The 20,908-nt window shown below is 53.0% G+C and overlaps 1 protein-coding gene and 1 pseudogene across 1 annotated transcript in view; one reads left to right on the top strand and one right to left on the bottom strand.

Annotated features, from left to right (window-relative positions):
• Window positions 1–20,908, bottom strand: part of VPS35L (VPS35 endosomal protein sorting factor like) — a 142,790-nt gene that overhangs the window by 46,005 nt on the left and 75,877 nt on the right. Inside the window, exons 15-19 of the mRNA XM_008160012.3 lie at window positions 16,278–16,324; window positions 15,392–15,503; window positions 14,794–14,910; window positions 991–1,044; window positions 58–138 (exon numbers count right to left, since the gene is read on the bottom strand). Coding sequence (XP_008158234.1) covers window positions 58–138; window positions 991–1,044; window positions 14,794–14,910; window positions 15,392–15,503; window positions 16,278–16,324 — 411 coding nt within the window. The remainder of the gene's footprint in view (window positions 1–57; window positions 139–990; window positions 1,045–14,793; window positions 14,911–15,391; window positions 15,504–16,277; window positions 16,325–20,908) is intronic.
• Window positions 17,131–18,151, top strand: LOC103302970 (ATPase Get3-like; annotated as a pseudogene).

Genomic DNA, 20,908 nt, shown 5'->3' with positions numbered 1-20,908 from the left:
AATTTAATTCAACCGAAGAAAGCCTCCAGCAGTGGAAAGGGAAATGCACATCTGTACCTGAGGGTAGGAGTCTTCAAAGGCGCGATCTGGAGTCATGTGCTTGATGATGTCAGCCAGCACGGTGTTCACCTCTCTTTTCTAATGGGAAGTGAACGAAACCCCCATTAGACACTGAAGGGTAGTCACTGACCATTTTTCTGGAGAAAAGGACTAACGTGTTCAGAATATAGTACACATCCTCCAGAAAACAGTTTCAAATATTCTGCTGAAAATATTAGAAGGGGAAAATCCCTCCCGTATCACAGCTTCACGGTGGCTCTGTCCACACCACGTCAGGACGGAAGCACCCTCCCACAGGCTCCGGGCATTCCCGGGCCCCCGCTTCCCTACGTGCTGGGAAAATCAACGGTGCCACTTGCTGCCCCGCCAGGTCCCTCTCGGGCGCTGCAAAGCGCACTGACATTGTGTAAGAGCACAGACTTGTCCCCAAAGCCAGGGGACCCAATGCCCATTGCACTGTTGCTACTTAAAGTAAATAAGTCTGGCAATAGGATTCAAACCCAGTTCTTTCTACCTGTTTTAAAGCCTCCGCTCTTTGATAAGCCCAGTATTTCCCAAACGGAGGTCCCAGGCGGGGCCTCAGGAAGAGTGTGCTTGTGTGCTTAGACAGTAATTACATGGCAGTCAAAAGGGCTTGGGAACTGCTGCTTCCTAGACCCCATGGAAAGTCATCATGACTTCAGCATATAAGCATCTAACGGATCTTACCGTGAAAAGCTGCTTGGCTTTGCACAATGCAGCTTTTCCCAAATTCACATGGGAACCCTCTTGCTATAGCACACATACTAATGCTCTGTCACACTATACAACAAAGGATGGACTTTTTATAAGTTAAGAATAATTATCACTGTAAAATGCCTAAGCCAGACTTATTCACTATAATAAACATGAAAAAATATATGATTATTTCAAAAACACAGCCACACATACCGTGAAATGCCTGCAGGTGTACTCTGCCCACACCTCGGCACAATCAATGTAGTCCTGCAGGGAAGAGCAGAGGCCCACAGTGAGAACCCATGCGGACCGATGGCAGAAGCTCGTCACACACGAAGCCCTTCTCGGGCCATGACAAGGGAAAGAGCTTACAACTGGCAGGAATTTCCAGAGTGTTGCATCTACAGAAAACTCTGCCCACTGATATATTTTACCCTGAGATGTGAATTACAGAAAAACGTAAGTTGCTTGAAACTGTGGACCCTGGGAAAGAAGACACCTACCGAGAAGGGCTCCTGGCGGCTAACTGGGCTCAAATTTCCAAGGCAGAGCCCAGCAGCCGTTTCCCCTTGGGCCTCTCCAGCAAGCTGCCTGCCTCTGCACTGAAGTGCCTGCCTACACTGGGTCCGGGACCCAGTATAAAGGAGTTGCTTGAGCCCTAGCCAGTTTGGTTCAGTGGACAGAGCGTTGGCCTGCAGACGTAAGGGTCCCACGTTTGATTCTGGTCAAGGGCACGTACCTCAGTTTCAGGGTCCTCCCTGGCCCAGGCCCTGGTCAGGGTGCATGCAGGAGGCAACCAATTGACGTATTTCTTTTACATCAATGTTTTTCTCTCTCTTTCCCTCTCTCGACCACTCTCTCCAAAAATCAATGGAAAAATACACTCAGGTAAGGATTTAAAAAAAAATAAAGGAGTTGCTTGAATCTTATTTCAACTAATAGGACTGAGGCTTTTCCCATCCAATCAGAGCTATGCAGCTATATCCTTATTGGCTTCTGCACTGACCAATCAGAGCAGTTCAATTCTAACCAATCAGGATAGTGCCTTTGGAACAAACTGCAAGGATCTGGAGTCCTCATTTGCGTAAGGATGAACCAATCAGGGACCAGGTGCAGGGACTTCTGTCTCTGTAAGTCAATTCCCTCTGCTCTAGGTCCTGCAAAGACTGACACTACATTTCCCAATCGGAGCTGAAACACCAAAGGTGGGACACTGAGGACATCTCAGAGGAACAGAGTGGAGCAGACAGTGCAGGGCAGGCTGCAGACGGCAGGGAGCAGAGCTGTCTAGCCAGAGAGGGGCCTGGCTCAGGGCCACCAAACAGGCCAATGGCTGTCACCACAGCCGTGCTGTCACAATTGAGCTGCTGGTGCTGAACAGTTTCCTTCTTCACTGCACTCCAAACTGGGGATTCCTACTGGTGTCGAACTAAGGCAGCAACATTTGATTGACAAAACTACCCGGACTAAGACAGAAAACCAGGAAGCTCTACCAGGATTGAAGAATGGGAAAAATCAAGGGGCAGGGGAGACAACAGCAGGGAGTCCACCACACTCAGTGGTGGGCAGATCTGGTTGAAGGTTTCAGATTTGATTTGCTGAAAATGTGATTTTTCAAAATCAGACTTCCTGCCTTTAAAAAACAAACTATAGGCCATACTTGGCGTGTTCCTGATGTAAAAGTTAAGAAAGCCTGAAGAACAGTTTTCAAGGTGGCAGCCTAGTAGGTGGATCCTTCTTGCAACTCCTCCCAGAACCAAATCCTATATAATAAAAGGCTAATATGCAAATAGACCGAATGGGAGGAATAACTGAACAACTGGTTGCTATGATGTGCACTGACCACCAGGGGGCATGTGCGGAACATGCAAAACATGGCCGCGGGATGGTGGAGCAGGTGAGCAGGGGTGCCAGACCAAGGCGGGGTACTGGTCACTGTCATCGGGCCAAGCCTCTGGTGGTTACTGAAAATTCTTTGCTCCCGTGTGCCGCGGTCCCGTCGGGCACTCGCACCTGAAGCTGGCGCCGGAGCCTCTACTCGTACCCACTGCCGGTGCCCGGCACCAGTCCCAATCACTCGGCGCCATTAGCAGGTGCAAGCAGTGGCTGCAGGGCCTGATCACCCCTGAGGGCTTTTCCACCTCCCCCTGTTCCTGAGGGTGATCGGGGCAGCAACTGCTGCTTGCACCCACTAATGGCGCCGGCCCCACTCACACCCACTGACAGTGCCAGCCCTGCTCACACCCACCGCTGGCGCTGGCCCCAATCGCTCCGCGCCATCAGCGGATGCAAGTGGGGCTGGCGCCGTCAGCATGTGGGAGCAGTGGCAGTGGGAGCAGGGCTGGCAGGGGACCGGGGCCGCGGTGGGAGGGGCCAGGCGTGGGCACAGAGGATGGGCCAAGACCTGCCCCTGTGCCTACCGCAGCCTCGCAGCCCACAGTTCCTTTCAAGGTGCACGAATTTGTGCACTGGAACCCTAGTTAGAAATAAAACTAAATGGGGGCACATTCACCTGGAACTAACAACTGAAGACTAGGTGAACAGCCGTTGTCAGAGGGGCTGCTGCTCTCACAGGTGAAGGCTGGGTGGGGGATCCCTGAGAGGAGTGAGGCCCGGACCCAGGCTGGGCTCCCCAACCCAGAGCACTAGAGCCGAGATGTGGCCCCTTAACGTGTAGCTGGGAAAGGTGGTAACTCCTATCGATCAGGGAGAGAGGCAGACGGCTGGAGGTAAAGCCACTTGAAAAGCAGAATAGAACAGCAGAGCACAGGGTTTCCCTTCAGCCACTCACAGGAGGCGCTGGTGCACGAGGGCAGTGCGCCTGGAGCTGCCTGAGGAGAGGCTGGGGTTGGGGATAGGCACACAGAGGAACGGAGGCTGGGAGACTGAGCTTGATCATCCCTGCCCACCCACCCATACCCCAGCAGCCACTTCTCCTGAGATGCCCAAGCCCTTCGAACAGCAGCCGTTTGGGGAAAGGCAAACCCCACCTTGGAGATAGAGCTCAACCCACCAGCAGGAAGCCCGCTAGCCCCACCCTGCAGCTCAACCTCTGCAAGGAGCCTGCAGCTGAGGCCACGCCTACCTCTGGGAAGTCTCGGGGGGCATCCGTGACTGACTTTGGGGTGCAGCCATTCTCCCTACAGTGTTGGGAACTAAACTACACTGGTGCTTCTCCCTCACAAGAGAGCTAATAGGAACTCCTGGCTTCCAGCAGACTGCAGGAAGCCAGGGCTTTCCCAATACCATCACAGAGTGGAGGATTAGCAGGGCTAACACCAAGCACCATTGTTATGTTGAGATAGTGGTGGCTGGAAGCAATTTCCTGACCTGATAGCTTCAAAGTAGATGTTTACTGAGCCTTACTGATCTTTGCTGCCCTTTGAGACACTCTGTCTGCTACCTGTTTGCTGTGCTTTACTTAAGGCAGGATGTGTATCTAACAATGAATAAAAGCAGACAAGGCCAGGTTTCGGTGCCTCCTCTAAAGAGAGGTTCTACCTAGCCCTCCATTCCTTCTAAATTCACATTTCTTGTCTAGTGTTTGCATTTGTGCACCGGCCTCTTACTCAGATCCTGAACCCCCGCTGCGAAAGGTCGCGGCAGCAGACTCCATAGGTCTGCACTCAGGAGCACTGCCCTGACATCAGGAAATATTCCAGGAGAGACTCAGCTGTGTGGCTCTGGGGCCGGGGAACACACCCACCATCTATCTGAACAGCACTCAGTGGCCTCATTCTCCCAATTCCATCAAAGCCCCTTCAGAAGCAGCCTTTTCCGTGGCTAAGTCGGACAACTGGCTGGCAGGCAGAGGAGGTAGAAGGAGAACCCCAAGGGGCCTTAGGATGTTTGCTGACTGTCCCTGGGCCCCTTCTGGCGAACAAGCTGGCCCCTCGAAGGGCAGCCGAGGCCTGAATCACTGGAAGCATTGAACAGTTGCTGAGAGCCAAACATGGACAGCTTCAGACAGGGGCTAGCACCAAAGTACCTCCCAGGGGACTCACACAGAATACAAAACAGCCTCATTCCACAACAGGGCAGGATCCACAGGGAACCAGGAGGCACTAAACTCTGCCAAGACCAAGTGCACTTTGCTTTGTCTTGGCAGAGTTTAGTGCCAAGGGGGCATTCTTTCCTTTCTTTATTTTTCGATTACATTGTTATTATTTTTGTCTTTCTTCCATATTTCTTATTTTCCTTTTTCCTAAAAATAATTGTATTACTTTTCAGAGAGAGGGAAGGGAGAGGGAGAGAGAAAAACATCGATCAGCTACCTCCTGCACACCCCTTACCAGGCATTGAGCCCATTACCCGGGCATGTACCCTGACCAGAAATTGAACCGGCAACGTTTTGGTGATGGGACAATGCCCAACCCACTGAGTCACCCTGGAGTGGGCTCTCTTTCCTTTTATTCCCCTGTATTTTTGCTCTTTCTTCCTTCTCTTCCTTTTTCCTTTGCATAATTTTTTCCCTTCCTATTTTATACTGTTTTCCTGTCCCTATTTTTTTTTCCCAAAGCAGATCTGGAAACAATGCTTTTATTTTTGTTGTTGCCTTTAATCCTCACCCCAGGATATTTTCCCACTGAATTTTAGAGAGGGAGGGGAAGACACAGAGAGAAACATCTATGTGAGAGAGACACATGCACTGGCTGCTTCCCGCACACACTCCTAAGGGCAGGAACTGACCCTGCAACTGAGGTGCGTGCCCTTGCCTGGAACCAGACCCAGGACCTTTCATGGCCATGCTCTATCCTCTGAGCCAAACTGGCTAGGGTTCCTTTCCTTATTTTTTATTTGTATTTTCCCCCTCTCTATTCCTTCATATTCTCTTTTCTTCCTCCCCTTTTTTTTGTGTGTGTATTTTATCTTTTCATTTATTTTTCTTGCTCTCTTTTCTCTTTCTTAATTCTGCTTTGTTTTGTGGTCATATTTGTTGTTGTTGGGTCTTTTGTATATTTTTGTTTTGTTTCTTTTGTTTGGTTCTGTCAGCAGCTGCACAACAGCTCACACGATGTGGTTGGGGACAGCCAGCCTGAGGGGAGATCCTTCCCCCAAAAAAGGCAACAACAATCAAGCGCCGCCCTAGGTGGTGTAGCTCAGTGGATAGAGTGTTAGCCTGGGGACTAAAGGGTCCCAGGTTCGACTTTGGTCAAGGGCACATGCCTGGGTTGCAGCCTCGATCCCCAGTGGGATACATACAGGAAACAGCCAATCAATGATTCTCTCTCACCATTGATGTTTCTATTCTTTTCCCTTCCTCTCTAAAATCAGTAAAAATGTATTTTAAAATAAATAAATTAATAGACCCAATTACAACAGGAGGGCCTACATAATCCACACAACACACAACCCTAGAGCAGCTCAGGACATCTGACACTGCACCACTGGGACACCTACTACATAAGGCCACCCCATGAAAACTAATAGTTATAGGGAAGCTCAAGGAACTTGGTGAGAATTATAAGGAACTTAGTGGGAACTTCAAAAGGAAATAGAAACATGACCAAGAAGCAGTCAGAAATGAAGAACACCATATATGATGTTTTCAGAAGGAATTAAAAGTAAATAGAATAAAGCAAAGTACCAAATCAGTTATTTGAAGATAAAAAACACCCAATTAGAGTGCAAAAAGTAAAAAGAATTAAAAAGCAGGAAGGTACTTCAAAGGAACTTTGGGACAACATGAAGCGTAACAATATCCACATCATAGGGGACCCAGAATGAGAAGAATGTGAGCAAGGAACAGTGAGAGAAAACTTACCTAATCTGGTGAAGGGGAAAATAACACAAGTTTGGGAAGCACAGAGAGTCCCAATAAAGATTAGACCAAAGAGATCCAAGACACAGAATTAAAATTAAAAACGATAAATACTAAGAAAGGATCTTTTTTTTTTTTTTTAATTTCTTTATTGATTAAGGTGTCACATATTTGTCCTCATCCCCCCATTCCCATCCCACCCCTCTCCCCACGCATGCCCCAATCCCCTGTTGAACTTAACCGTTGGATAGGCTTATATGCATGCATACAGGTCCTTTGGTTGAACTCTCCCCCTCCCCCTCCCTCCCCCTACCCTCTTCTATCCTCCCTCTGAGGCCCGATAGTCCGATCGATGCCTCCTTGCTTCTGGTTCTGTTCTTGTTCCTCAGTCTATGTTGTTCATCATTTCCTCTAGATGAACGAGATCATATGTCACTAGATATATACTAATAAGAACTGAATGTGAGACGAGCAATAATATTTATGCTGACAGGCAAATGAATCAATCTGTAGCGAGCTTCCCCCTGGACCAACAGTTCTTTTGAGACCCAATTTCGATGTCCAGTAGTTCCTTATGTGTACATGTCAGCACTGACCCCTCAGCTCTGGATGGTGGACAAATGGTGGTAACGGAGGTCCGACTCCCTCTGGTTTGGTCTCGGCCGAACCCAGGGGCACGGCGTCACCCGGACTAAGGGGCACGTGGCCTCACCCATACCCAAGGGGCGCGTGTTCTCACCCGGGCCTGGGACCCAGCCTCACCCGGATGGATCCAGGGGCGCACGGCCTCACCCGGACCCAGGATCTGGCTTCACCCGTACCCAGGGACGCTTGGCCTCTCCCAGACCCAGGGCCACTTGGGCTCACCCGGGCCTAGGTGCACGAGGCCTCACCCAGATCCAGGGACACATGGTCTCACCCGGACCCAGGGACGCTTAGCCTCTCCCAGACCCAGGGGCACGTGGCCTCACCCGGGCCTAGGTGCACGAGGCCTCATCCGGATCCAGGGACACATGGTCTCACCCGGACCCAGGGACGCTTGGCCTCTCCCCGACCCAGGGCCACTTGGGCTCACCCGGGCCTAGGTGCACGAGGCCTCACCCGGATCCTGGGACACCTGGTCTCACCCGGACCCAGGGATGCTTGGCCTCTCCCAGACCCAGGGCCACTTGGGCTCACCCGGGCCTAGGTGCACGAGGCCTCACCCGGATCCAGGGACGCAAGGTCTCACCCGGACCCAGGGACGCTTGGCCTCTCCCCGACCCAGGGCCACTTGGGCTCACCCGGGCCTAGGTGCACGAGGCCTCACCCAGATCCAGGGACACATGGTCTCACCCGGACCCAGGGACGCTTAGCCTCTCCCAGACCCAGGGGCACGTGGCCTCACCCGGGCCTAGGTGCACGAGGCCTCATCCGGATCCAGGGACACATGGTCTCACCCGGACCCAGGGACGCTTGGCCTCTCCCCGACCCAGGGCCACTTGGGCTCACCCGGGCCTAGGTGCACGAGGCCTCACCCAGATCCAGGGACACATGGTCTCACCCGGACCCAGGGACGCGTGGCCTCTCCCAGACCCAGGGCCACTTGGGCTCACCCGGGCCTAGGTGCACGAGGCCTCATCCGGATCCAGGGACGCATGGTCTCACCCGGACCCAGGGACGCTTGGCCTCTCCCAGACCCAGGGCCACTTGGGCTCACCCGGGCCTAGGTGCACGAGGCCTCACCCGGATCCTGGGACACCTGTTCTCACCCGGACCCAGGGACGCTTGGCCTCTCCCAGACCCAGGGCCACTTGGGCTCACCCGGGCCTAGGTGCACGAGGCCTCACCCGGGTCCAGGGACGCATGGTCTCACCCGGACCCAGGGACGCTTGGCCTCTCCCCGACCCAGGGCCACTTGGGCTCACCCGGGCCTAGGTGCACGAGGCCTCACCCGGATCCAGGGACACACGGTCTCACCCAGACCCAGGAACGTTTGGCCACTCCCAGACCCAGGGCCACTTGGGCTCACCCGGGCCTAGGTGCACGAGGCCTCACCCCGATCCAGGGACACATGGTCTCACCCGGACCCAGGGACGCTTAGCCTCTCCCAGACCCAGGGGCACGTGGCCTCACCCGGGCCTAGGTGCACGAGGCCTCATCCGGATCCAGGGACACATGGTCTCACCCGGACCCAGGGACGCTTGGCCTCTCCCAGACCCAGGGCCACTTGGCCTCACCCGGGCCTAGGTGCACGAGGCCTCATCCGGATCCAGGGACGCATGGTCTCACCCGGACCCAGGGACGCTTGGCCTCTCCCAGACCCAGGGCCACTTGGGCTCACCCGGGCCTAGGTGCACGAGGCCTCACCCGGATCCTGGGACACATGGTCTCACCCGGACCCAGGGATGCTTGGCCTCTCCCAGACCCAGGGCCACTTGGGCTCACCCGGGCCTAGGTGCACGAGGCCTCACCCGGATCCAGGGACACATGGTCTCACCCGGACCCAGGGATGCTTGGCCTCTCCCCGACCCAGGGCCACTTGGGCTCACCCGGGCCTAGGTGCACGAGGCCTCACCCGGATCCAGGGACACACGGTCTCACCCAGACCCAGGAACGTTTGGCCACTCCCAGACCCAGGGCCACTTGGGCTCACACGGGCCTAGGTGCACGAGGCCTCACCCAGATCCAGGGACACATGGTCTCACCCGGACCCAGGGACGCTTGGCCTCTCCCAGACCCAGGGGCACGTGGCCTCACCCGGGCCTAGGTGCACGAGGCCTCATCCGGATCCAGGGACACATGGTCTCACCCGGACCCAGGGACGCTTGGCCTCTCCCCGACCCAGGGCCACTTGGGCTCACCCGGGCCTAGGTGCACGAGGCCTCATCCGGATCCAGGGACGCATGGTCTCACCCGGACCCAGGGACGCGTGGCCTCTCCCAGACCCAGGGCCACTTGGGCTCACCCGGGCCTAGGTGCACGAGGCCTCATCCGGATCCAGGGACGCATGGTCTCACCCGGACCCAGGGACGCTTGGCCTCTCCCAGACCCAGGGCCACTTGGGCTCACCCGGGCCTAGGTGCACGAGGCCTCACCCGGATCCTGGGACACCTGTTCTCACCCGGACCCAGGGACGCTTGGCCTCTCCCAGACCCAGGGCCACTTGGGCTCACCCGGGCCTAGGTGCACGAGGCCTCACCCGGGTCCAGGGACGCATGGTCTCACCCGGACCCAGGGACGCTTGGCCTCTCCCCGACCCAGGGCCACTTGGGCTCACCCGGGCCTAGGTGCACGAGGCCTCACCCAGATCCAGGGACACATGGTCTCACCCGGACCCAGGGACGCGTGGCCTCTCCCAGACCCAGGGCCACTTGGGCTCACCCGGGCCTAGGTGCACGAGGCCTCATCCGGATCCAGGGACGCATGGTCTCACCCGGACCCAGGGGCGCTTGGCCTCCCCCAGACCCAGGGCCACTTGGGCTCACCCGGGCCTAGGTGCACGAGGCCTCACCCAGATCCAGGGACACATGGTCTCACCCTGACCCAGGGGCGCTTGGCCTCCCCCAGACCCAGGGCCACTTGGGCTCACCCGGGCCTAGGTGCACGAGGCCTCACCCAGATCCAGGGACACATGGTCTCACCCGGACCCAGGGACGCTTAGCCTCTCCCAGACCCAGGGCCACTTGGGCTCACCCGGGCCTAGGTGCACGCGGCCTCACCCGGATCCAGGGACACATGGTCTCGCCTGGACCCAGGGGTGTGTGGGCTCTCCCAGACCCAGGGGCGCTTGGCCTCGCCCGGGCATGGGATCCAGCGTCATCCGGATCCAGGGGCACTTGGCCTCACCCGGACCCGGAGTCCGGCCTCACCTGGACCCAGGGGCATGTGGCCTCACCTAGACCCAGGGACGTGAGGCCTCACTTATACCCAGAGGCGTGTGACCACACCCGAGCCCAGAGGCGCGCAACCCCGCCCGCACCCGGGTCTCAGCGGGGCCCCGTCTTCCCGATCCCAATTCCTGCCGGTCAATCCCCCCTCAGCAATTCCCCTGGCCATCCTTCCAGAGCTCCAGTATGGCTGCTTCAGAACTCGTCGGGCGGCGGCTCGGCGAAGCTCCGGTGCACCCGGTGCATGGCGGTGGGCCAGTCTGGCGTCGCTGCGTCGGCCCTTGGGTCTGCATCGGTGGCTGGTCGCCGAGCATGCGCACCTGGCCGCTTCCGGGGCGTTGAGATTCTTGACGGACTCAGAGGTCAGCAAGCGCGGAGTCTCCCACCCCATGTTTCATAGGGGTTCGTCTGTCCGTGCTTGGCTGCCAGTGGAGCCGTCCCCTCAGCCGGAGACCGCCGGGGGATCTGCGCCGAGCACGTTCCAGGCCGCTGTTGTATCGCCTGAGCCTTAGTTCTTTTGTGTCGCCTGAGCCGTAGTTCTTAAAGTGTGGTCTTTGGGTCACCGGCATCAGCATCATCCCCCATACCCCTCTTTTATTCTAGTTGTAGAGCATCTACTCAGCCAGCCCTATGGTGGTCTTGGATGGTGTCTGCTCTGTTCTCTTGTCGTAGTCTCAAAGTTGTTGTGGTAGGCAACAATCAGGCTTCCGCCCTATGCCTCCATCTTGGTCCTCCTTTGTATAGTTAAGTCTTGATTGTTGTTGGTGTCACTGGGGGGGCGCTCTTTGTCTATAAAGGAAGAGTTGCTGTGCAGGAGACACGTTTATGGGCCGGGTCTTGGTGCAGCAAAGCTTTGGCGCTCACTGAATATTCCCGTTGAATGTGTCCCTTATGCACGTGGTTGAAATCTGGTGTCATCTCCCACAGACCACCAGATGCCCTCGTTTCTGGGTCTCCAATGGGGTGTAGATCAGCTACTGCCTTAGGCACTCAGCAAGGGTTACAGCAAAAACTGTAGTTTCTTCCTCCTGTCTGAGTGGCCCTGGAGCAGTCCGACTAGAACAGCAGATCATCTGGTCCGCTGCCAGAGGGCAGGCCACCCACATGCATAAGCCGTTGCTTGGGGCGCAGGTGTGCCTGCAAGATTTGCGGGGCAGGTCTTCAAAACGTGCGGGGCGGGTCCCAGGGCGGGGCGGGGTCTCAGGGCGCCCACAGGCCATGGTGCGGCGAGCCAAGATGGCTGTGAGTCTGGTCCTTCTGCCTTCCACGTATCTAAGTCCCCTCGTTCCGCACTCCAGCGCAGCAAACACTGATTGCTGGGCGCACCTCCGCAAGAGTCCCGCCTCTCCCCGCAGGCATCTGGGTCTCCCGGGGTTCGCCAGAAGATGGGTTTCAGGGTGATGGAGAGCCAATCTCCCCTAGGTTTGGAACAAAAGCCCCTCTCCCCCGCCACCAGCCAGACCCACGCACCTCCACACCTCATCCCCTCCGATTTCGCTGGGTGCGAGGCAACAGAACAGCCCCTAACCTCCGCCGCCATCTTTTTCATACTTCCCAATCTGTACCTCTTAATCCCTTCATTTCAGTCAACTCTACTGAAGTCTAGCGCCGCCGGGAGGTGCACGGAAAGGGCGCCCGGGCCTCCATCCAGTGCGCGGTGCGCGCGTCCCGCGGAACCAGGCGCGCGAGGGCCACGCGGCTGGGACGGGCGCTGGGCGGCCGCCGAGCTCCAGGCACCGCCATCGCCGCGTTCCGGACGTCGCCGCCGCGGCGTCCCCCCAATTTATACTTCTTAATCCCTTGAATTCAGTCAACTCTACTAAAGTCTAGCGCCGCCGGGAGGTGCACGGAGAGGGCGCCCGGGCCTCCGTCCGGTGCGCGGGGGCTGCGCGGCGGGGACGGGTGCTGGGAGGCCGCCGGGCTCCGGGCGCCGCCGCTGCGGCGGCGTCCCCAGCGTCCCGGGCCGGGTGGCCTGCGGGGGCGGCAGGGTTGCGAAAGTGAGTGAGTTTCCCAGGGTTTCGCCCGGAATGGGGTTCAGTGCAATCGGAGCCGGTGCTCAGTGCACTCCGGAGCCTTTATCTCCTTCCTGCCAGTGAACTCCGGCCAGGTCATCAGCCGCCCCCTCCTCTCCGGTTCCATCCTCCCCGCAGGCGCGTGTGCTCGTGTCTCCGCCCGTTTCTCCATACCTCAGGTTTTTACGGCTTCCCCGACTGTCCCCATGGCCTTCTCCTTCCCCCCAGCTGTGGGTATTTCAGTCCGCCAGCTCTCCTGTGGTTCTGGACGATGTCCGTTCTGACCTCTAGTTGTATTTTTGAAATTGTTGTGCCCGGCTGCAGGTTAGGTGTTTAACCTGTGCCGCCATCTTGGTTTCCCCCTAAGAAAGGATCTTAAAGGCAGCAAGAGAGACTCAGAAAGTTGCCTACAAGGGAGTTCCCATTAGACTATCACCTGATTTCTCAACAGAAACACTTCAGGCCAGAGGGAATTGGAATGAAGTATTCAAAGTAATGCAAGCAAGGTCCTGAATCCACGACTATTCTATTCAGCAAGGCTACCATTCAAAATTGAAGGCGAAATAAAGACCTCCCTGACAGGAAAAGACTAAAGGAGTACATTGTCACCAAACCAGCATTACAAGAAGTGTTACAGGGACTGCTATAAAAAGAAGAAATTCAGAGAGAGGAACATAGGCATAAAGAAAAAAAAATGACAATAAATAAGTATCTATCAATATAACCTTAAATGTAAATGGGTTAAATGCTCCAATGAAAAGACTTAGGGTAAGCTGAATGAATAAGAAAACATGACATATATATATATATATATATACATACATACACACACACACACACACACACACACACTGTCTACAAAAGACCTACCTCAGAACAAAAGACTCACACAGACTGAGAGTGAAGGGATGGAGAAAAATATTCCATGCAAATGAAAAGGGGAAAAAAGTTAGGGTAGCAATACTCATATTTGACCAAATAGACTTCAAAACAAAGCCCATAGCCTGAGAGGTGTGGCGCAGTTGGCTAAGCATCATCCCATGCAACAGGACATTGCCAGTTCAATTCCCAGTCAAGGGCACATGCCAGAGTTGCAGGCTTGATCCCCTGAGGATGCGTGTAGGAGGCAGCCTGATGTTTTGCTCTCACATGGATGTTTCTCTATCTCTCTCCCTCTACCTCCCTTGCTCTCACTCTAAATATCAATAAATTCTTTTTTTTAATATATACATATATTTTTTTTATTTCAGAGAAGAAGGGAGAGGGAAAGAGATAGAAACATTAATGATGAGAGAGAATCAGTGATTAGCTGTCTCCTGCACAACCCCCACTGAGGATCAAGCCTGAAACTTGGGCATGCGCTCTGACTGGGAATTGAACCCAACCACTGCCATGCCAGCTTTCCAATAAACAAAGGCCCTATCAAAAGACAAAAAAGGTCACTACATAATACTAAAGGGATCCATCCAATGAGAAAAATATAACCCTTATAAACATGTGCACCCAATATAAAAGCACCAAAATATAGTTTAAAAAACTCTGTGGATTTTAATGGAGAGAGGGACAACAATATAGTCACAGAAGGGAACTTTAATACTACACCCACACCACTGGATACATCTTCCATACAAAAAATCAACAAGGAAATATTAACCTACAGACTGCTTGCTATATTTTGGCTGCTGTTTTCAAAGTCACAGGTCTTTAAAAGTTTCAAATATTTATAAATTTGCTCTTTTAGTGCATCTTGAGGCCTTAAGAATAAGACATAATTGGGGTAAAAATACCAGAGAAATATATCTTTAAAGCTGTAGTTCTCCATTGTAGGTTAACAATACAATTAAAAGAAGTCTCTTTCTTCCTTCCTCCTTTCCTTTCCTTTCCTTCCTTCCTCCCTTCCCTTCCCTTCCCTTCCCTTCCCTTCCCTTCCCTTCCCTTCCCTTCCCTTCTTCCTTTCTTTCTCTCTCTCTCTCTCTCTCTCTCTCTCTCTCTCTCTCTCTCTCTCTCTCTCAATCTTCAGCTGAGGATATTTTTCCACTGATTTTTAGGGAGAGTGGAAGAAGATGAAAAGACAAAGAGAAACATTAATGTGAAAGAAACACATCAACTGGTTGCCTCCTGCACAAGCCCTGACCAGGGCCTGGGCTGGGGAGGAGCCTGCAACCAAGATACGTGCCCTTGACCGGAATTAAACCTGGGACCCTTTGGTCCGCAGGCTGACGCTCTATCCACTGACCCAAACCGGCTAGGGCAATAAGTAGATTTCTTAAACAAACGAGGTACAATTACCTAAAAGATAATAATAATTTTTTAAAAAGTATACCGCATAACTTGGACAAAAAGCAACTGATCTAAGGTCAGAATGGTCACCCACCTGTGGATTCTTCAATTTAGTAATAACTTTCCAAGCTTCATTGAGAATCTGAAGTCGATCACCCTCAGGAGGATCAGCCAAGGCCAAGTTTAACCCCAGTGAGCGAAAAAGAAGATGCTAAGAAAAACACAAAATCATTAAGTTACTGGAGATTTTCAATCGGAACAACTCAGGCTGTCACACTGAGCTCGCCTCAGGGCTCAGGGCTCATTGCCCAGGGCCTTTCTGAATCCTACCACAGACCTCACAAGGTAGACGGGAAGGGCAAGCAAGGAGCCAGGCTTGTATGGTCTAATTGTGGGCCTGATGTCCTGCTGGATGAGGCTTTTCATAAATAATGAGTCAAGATATATTTTTAGAGACATAAGACCCAAGTCTTTTCTAAAAACTTCACAGATTTAGGACTCCCAGGGCGACCAGATGCTCAGCAATTACACGTCTAACAATCCCGATCTCCACTCATCGTCCAGCATGTTCTTCAGACAGAGCCTCCCTTGATTTCCTGTTGGCCAAGCTGCCCTGACCCCAGACTTTCCCCTCAGAGGTACTGAGGCAACCCTGCTGCCCACCCTCCAGCCGAGCAGAGGCCAGGCCGTACCTTGGGGAAGCCGGCCTCACTGCACTCCTTGATCATGCCGATGAAATCGAGGGACCTGGTGGCGACGAACTCGGCCCGGAAAGCGGACATCACAGAATTCAACAGCAAGGCACTGCAAGACATGCATGCCCAATCACAGAGCCCCCTGAAGAAAGCCGCTTTAATTTTAGGGGCATATGTTGCCAGGAAGGATGACTGACAGCCCTTTCTTTAAGGTTGGAGGACAACCACATTAGAGTTAGAAGGCAACCTCTGGCAAGCATGGCAAACTCGCGGCCGGCGGGCCACATGCCTCGAGTTTGACATGCTTACGAAACTTCCACAGTGTCTGTGCATGCTGGAAACTTGATTGATGTTAAACTGACTGGATGGATGGATGGGAGGGTGGGTGGGTAGATGGCTGGAAGGACAGGTAAATAAGCAAGCAATCAAATCCACTGAAACAGAAGTACACTGAGCCTTCAAATAGACTGGTGCACTAAAACGAAACATTAAGTAACAATATCGATCCATGTTGTAAATATATATCCATTCACATCTTTTATGAAAATCCCTGCCTGGGACCTAGGGACACAGTGACTTAGAGGCATCTACGACCAAAAGGAGACAGGAATATGAGTTCATCCTGAGCCTACCAATTACCACAGCCCCAGGAGGAAAGGACTATTATTAAACCCCTTTTACAGAGAAGGAGACACTGTCACAGAGAGGTCAAGTAAGTAACCCAAGCTCACAAAGCTAGGAGAGTGGAGTCCGGCATCTGAAGCCTGACCTCCACGCTGTCCTACCCCTCTTGTGGCTCCCTTGCCCACATAAGCATGCCAAGCTCAAAAAAAGCAACCAACTCCATTTCCAACTCATGCCTTATTAATTTTAAAACACTTACTTATTTCCTAGTTTCTTGCATCGCTCCATCATCTCGGTTAGCAGATTCTAAAAATAAAGTTTTTAAACAATAAAAATCATCACGTGGGAGAACCTAAAGCAACACTTCTCACAAGAGATTTCCCAAGTAGCACTCTACGCCAGCCTCCTGTGCCTTCCCCATCTCCCTGCCCAGCAGCGACGAGGAGGGGGGAGAAAGTGCGCCCTGTGGCATTTCACGTGGGTGCAAATACAGTCTCACCAACTACCAACAGTGAGACCTTGGGTCAGTCAGCTGACTTCATTAGGTCTGGGCTTCCTCAGGCAGAGGTACAGGTGGTAGCACCCTCCCTGCAGGGCTACTGCAGGAGGTGAGGGAGGCATTGAGGGGCATACAGGACCATGACTCCCCACTGTCCTCCCCGCTCATGCGGTGCCAGTGGATTCTCAGTAAAACAAACACGGCCAGTGCCCGGTGCCCATCTGTCGCAGCTAGGGGCACTTAGCACCTGTGCTCTCACCACTCACAACCACCTGGAAGCAAGCTCCTCTTCTCCCATCTCACAGATGAGAAAGCGAGTGCTGGCCCAGGGGCACAGCTAGCTGCGCGGGCTGGCGGTGACTCAGCCGTCCTTCATCAAAGGCCATGCTCTTCACCAAATTTCCTCTCCACGAGTTCTGAAGCTTATTTTTTGCCCCAAATGAAAATTAATGCTTTACTCGTTGGTGTGCTATCGATAGCTCTAGAGCTATCTTAAGACAATTACGTATCTTTAAAAGAGCGCCTGTTTTTAAAAAAATCCATGGAAGAATTATTTGTCAGGTGGCGATTTGGGAAGGTTTTAAAAATGTTGGAGACATGAGTCGGTTTCAAGATGGCGGCAGGGGTGGACGGCTGGGGGGCTGAAGTGGAGTTCGAGGATGCGCCTGATGTGGAATTGTTGGAACCCGTGCTTAGCAACATTACCGAGCAGTGCAGCCTCAGATGGGTCTTCGTCAGGGGCAAAGGTGGCGTTGGCAAGACCACCTGCAGCTGCGGCCTAGCGGTCCAGCTATCCAAGGGGCGGGAGTGTTCTCATCATTTCTAGGGACCCAGCCCACAACATCTCCGATGCATTTGACCAGAAGTTCTTCAAGGTGCCCACCAAGGTCAAAGGCTATGACAAGCTCTTTGCCATGGAGACTGACCCAGCCTTGGAGTGGCAGAGCTGCCTGACGAGTCCTTCAAGGAGGACATGTTGAGCAAGAAGATGATGCAGGAGGCCGTGAGCGCCTTCCCAGGCACTGAAGAGGCCATGAGCTATGCAGAGGTCATGAGGCTGGTGAAAGGCATGAACTTCTCAGTGGTGGTGTTTGACACGGTGCCCACGGGCCACACTCTGAGGCTGCTCAACTTCCCCACCATCGTGGAGCGGGGCCTAGGTCACCTCATGCAGATCAAGAACCAGATCAGCCCCTTCATCTCACAGGTGTGCAACATGCTGGACCTAGGGGATATGAACGCAGACCAGCTGGCCTCCAAGCTGGAAGAGACGCTGCCTGTCATCAGCTGTCAGCGAGCAGTTCAAGGAACCTACGACTTTCATCTGTGTGTGCATCACTGAGTTCCTGTCTCCGTGAGACAGAGCGGCTAATCCAAGGGCTGGCCAAATGCAAGATCGACATGCACAACATCACTGTCAACCAACTTGTCTTCCCAGACCCTGAGAAGCCCTGCAGATGTGTGAGGCCCGCCATTAGGTCCAGCCCAAGTAACTGGCCCAGATGGAGGACGTGCATGAAGACTTCCACATTGTGAAGCTGCCTCTGCTTCCCCATGAGGTGCGGGGGGTGGACAAGGTCAACACCTTCTCTGCCCTCCTCCTGGGGCCCTACAAGCCGCCCAGCACCCAGTAGCACTGCTGCCAGCCCAGCGGCCACCATTTCCACCCACTTTCTACTCCACCGGGGCAGTTTGCACAAAGTCCCCCCATAGTACGGGGGGGAGGGGGTACTTGAGGTGGGAGGCGAGGAGGGGGTCTGTTCCCCCTGGTGGGGCTGGGGTGGCTGTAGCTATCCCTCACCTCTCCCACCTCTCATTTCTCAATAAAATGATCTTAAACAACAACAACAAAAAAAAAACACAACAAAATAATCGTCACGTTGGAGAACCTAAAGCAACACTTGTCCCCCAAGGACCAGAGCCCTACTGACAGGGGCACCCACCACGCACAGGTGCTGGGCTAAGCACCTCACATACCTTTCCCATTTCCTCTTCACAGCAGCCTTGTGAGGCCCATGTGAACTATACCGCCCCCTTCCCCCCCTCACAGCAAAGCAAGCCAGAGCTCAGAGAGGTCGAGCCACTCTCTAGTCGGTGGTGGAAATGAGACTTGTATTTAAGTCTGGCCCCAAAGTCCAAAAATGAAACAAATCTTCTTCGGTGCAATGCCACCCTTTCCATGTGTCCCTCTAGGTTGCCTGAATAATTAAGGTGGCAGCTGACTGTGGAGGAAGTGTTGGTATCACCACCCTCAAAACCCTGATTTTATTCATATTCCTGTCTCTCCCAACAAAAATCAGGCTGGGCCCAATTAGGGAATAAATTGTGATATCCCATTTATATGTTGAAGCCCTAGCCCCAAATGTGATGGTGTATGGAGATCAAGTTTTTAAGGAGGTATCGAATATCAGAAGGTCATAAGGGTGGGGTCCTAATCCAACAGAAGAAGAGGAAGGGACCAGGAAGGCACACGGACAGAGAAGACCCTGTGAGGACGCGTGAGAAGGTGGAGGGCTGTAAGCCAAGGGGAAAAGCCTCAACAGACACCAACCCTGCTGGGACCTTGATGCTGGACTTTAGCCTCCAGAATTGTGAGAAAATAAGTTTCTGTGTTTGAAGCCTCCCAGTCTGTACAGCAGCCTGCTGTGGTCAGAATGGCCATCTAACCCCAAGGTGCTGGCACTGGGAGGTGGAAGCTTTGAGCCGTGATCAGGCCATGAGGCTGGAGCCCTCCTAGGTAGGATTAGTGTGCTTATACACATGACCCAGGAAATCTCCTTTGTCCCCTCTGCCAGTTGGGACACAGGGACAACCAGGATGTGGACCCCCTCAGACACTTTCAGCCTCTTGACCGTGGATTTCCCTGCCTCCTGAACTGAGAAATCTACCTGTGTTGTTTATAGCCCACTCAACCTGTGGTACTTTGTGATTGCAGACTAAACAGACTAGGCAAACTGACACAAGCCAAACCAGTCACAGTGGTCTCATCCCCCGCCCCTCCCCCCCAGTGGTAGGTTCCAAGGAAAGATTTCCTTGGTCTTGAACAGAAAACCAAGAAACCGGAGACTCCCTTTTCTCTGCCTCTAGATGCAGCCATGTCTGGAGATGATGCGGCTCCTCTGCTATCTGGAGGCAGCAGAGCTGAGAGATGGACAGACCTGACTGGCCCAAAGCCTGCACTTGCTATTCAAGGGAACGCATGGAATTGTTTTTGTAGGGCCAGCTGGGTGTTTGTTCCTTGCAGCAAAAGCATTTCAGCAGAGGATAAAATAGTGCTACCACAAATGGCCTCCCTAGCCCACTCGCAGAACAATGACATTTGAAATGTCATTCTGGAAGCTCAGTATCAAAGTGGTTTTGTGCAAGGCTGAGCAAGAAACAGTGTGGAATTATCAGTGATATCCCCAGCCCACACAGACAACCACTCACTGAGCAACGTCAATGGGCCAGCCACCGTCCTAGGCACTGGGGACAGGGAAGTGAGGAAGTCAGTCAGACAGAAACCCTTGGCCTGTGTGTGCACTTGCGCGCATGCGCAGCATATGGATCAAGTATCTGGCCATTAAGACAAAACAAATGCTTAAAGTGTTCGCTTTTTATAAGACATGAACACATTAAAAATGCATCCAAGAATATAACTTTAAAAAAACAAAGGCTCTGTTGTCATAGAGCAGTGGTTCTCAACCTTCCTAACGCCGCGACCCTTTAATACAGTTCCTCATGTTGTGGTGACCCCCAACCATAAAACTATTTTCGTTGCTACTTCATAACTGTAATTTTGCTACTGTTATGAATTGTAATGTAAATATCTGTGTTTTCCAATGGTCTTAGGTGACCCCTGTGAAAGGGTCGTTCGACCCCCAAAGGGGTCGTGACCCACAGGTTGAGAACTGCTATCACAGAGGAATATTCATAAGTGTCTAGGGAGCCAGCTGTTATGGAGCTCAGGCAGGTCTGATAGAGGTTAATTTTTTTGTATCTGAAAGTAATAGGATTGATTATCTTTGGCAAGAACAAGACGTACAACAGTTCAAACCAGAATGAGATAAAAACCACTGAAAAACTTGCAAATCAGCACCCTAGGCTGCAAGACACACAGCAGAGCCAGAAGATTTATTAGGCCCCTACATTTTCTTTATGTACATATTTAATTTATAAAAATTATAAAAATAAGAAATGCTTATGGTCAAAAGTTCAAACAGTCCTATCGCGCAGCAGGTACAAAGCAAATGCTCACCTCCCAACTCCTACTTCCCAGGACTCCCCGGTGCTGATACTGTGGTGTTCACCTTTCTAAACCTTAGTCTGTGCCCTGGGAATATGTAGCTTTTGTTGTAAAACCACGAGGTTTGCCACTGTTGTTGCTGTTTTACAAATGTGAATCGTATTAC

This window comes from Eptesicus fuscus, chromosome 4, assembly GCF_027574615.1.
Source record: "Eptesicus fuscus isolate TK198812 chromosome 4, DD_ASM_mEF_20220401, whole genome shotgun sequence".
NCBI lineage: Eukaryota > Metazoa > Chordata > Mammalia > Chiroptera > Vespertilionidae > Eptesicus > Eptesicus fuscus.
The sequence above is the reverse complement of the archived record's forward strand: the minus strand, read 5'-3'. Positions and strand labels throughout refer to the sequence as shown.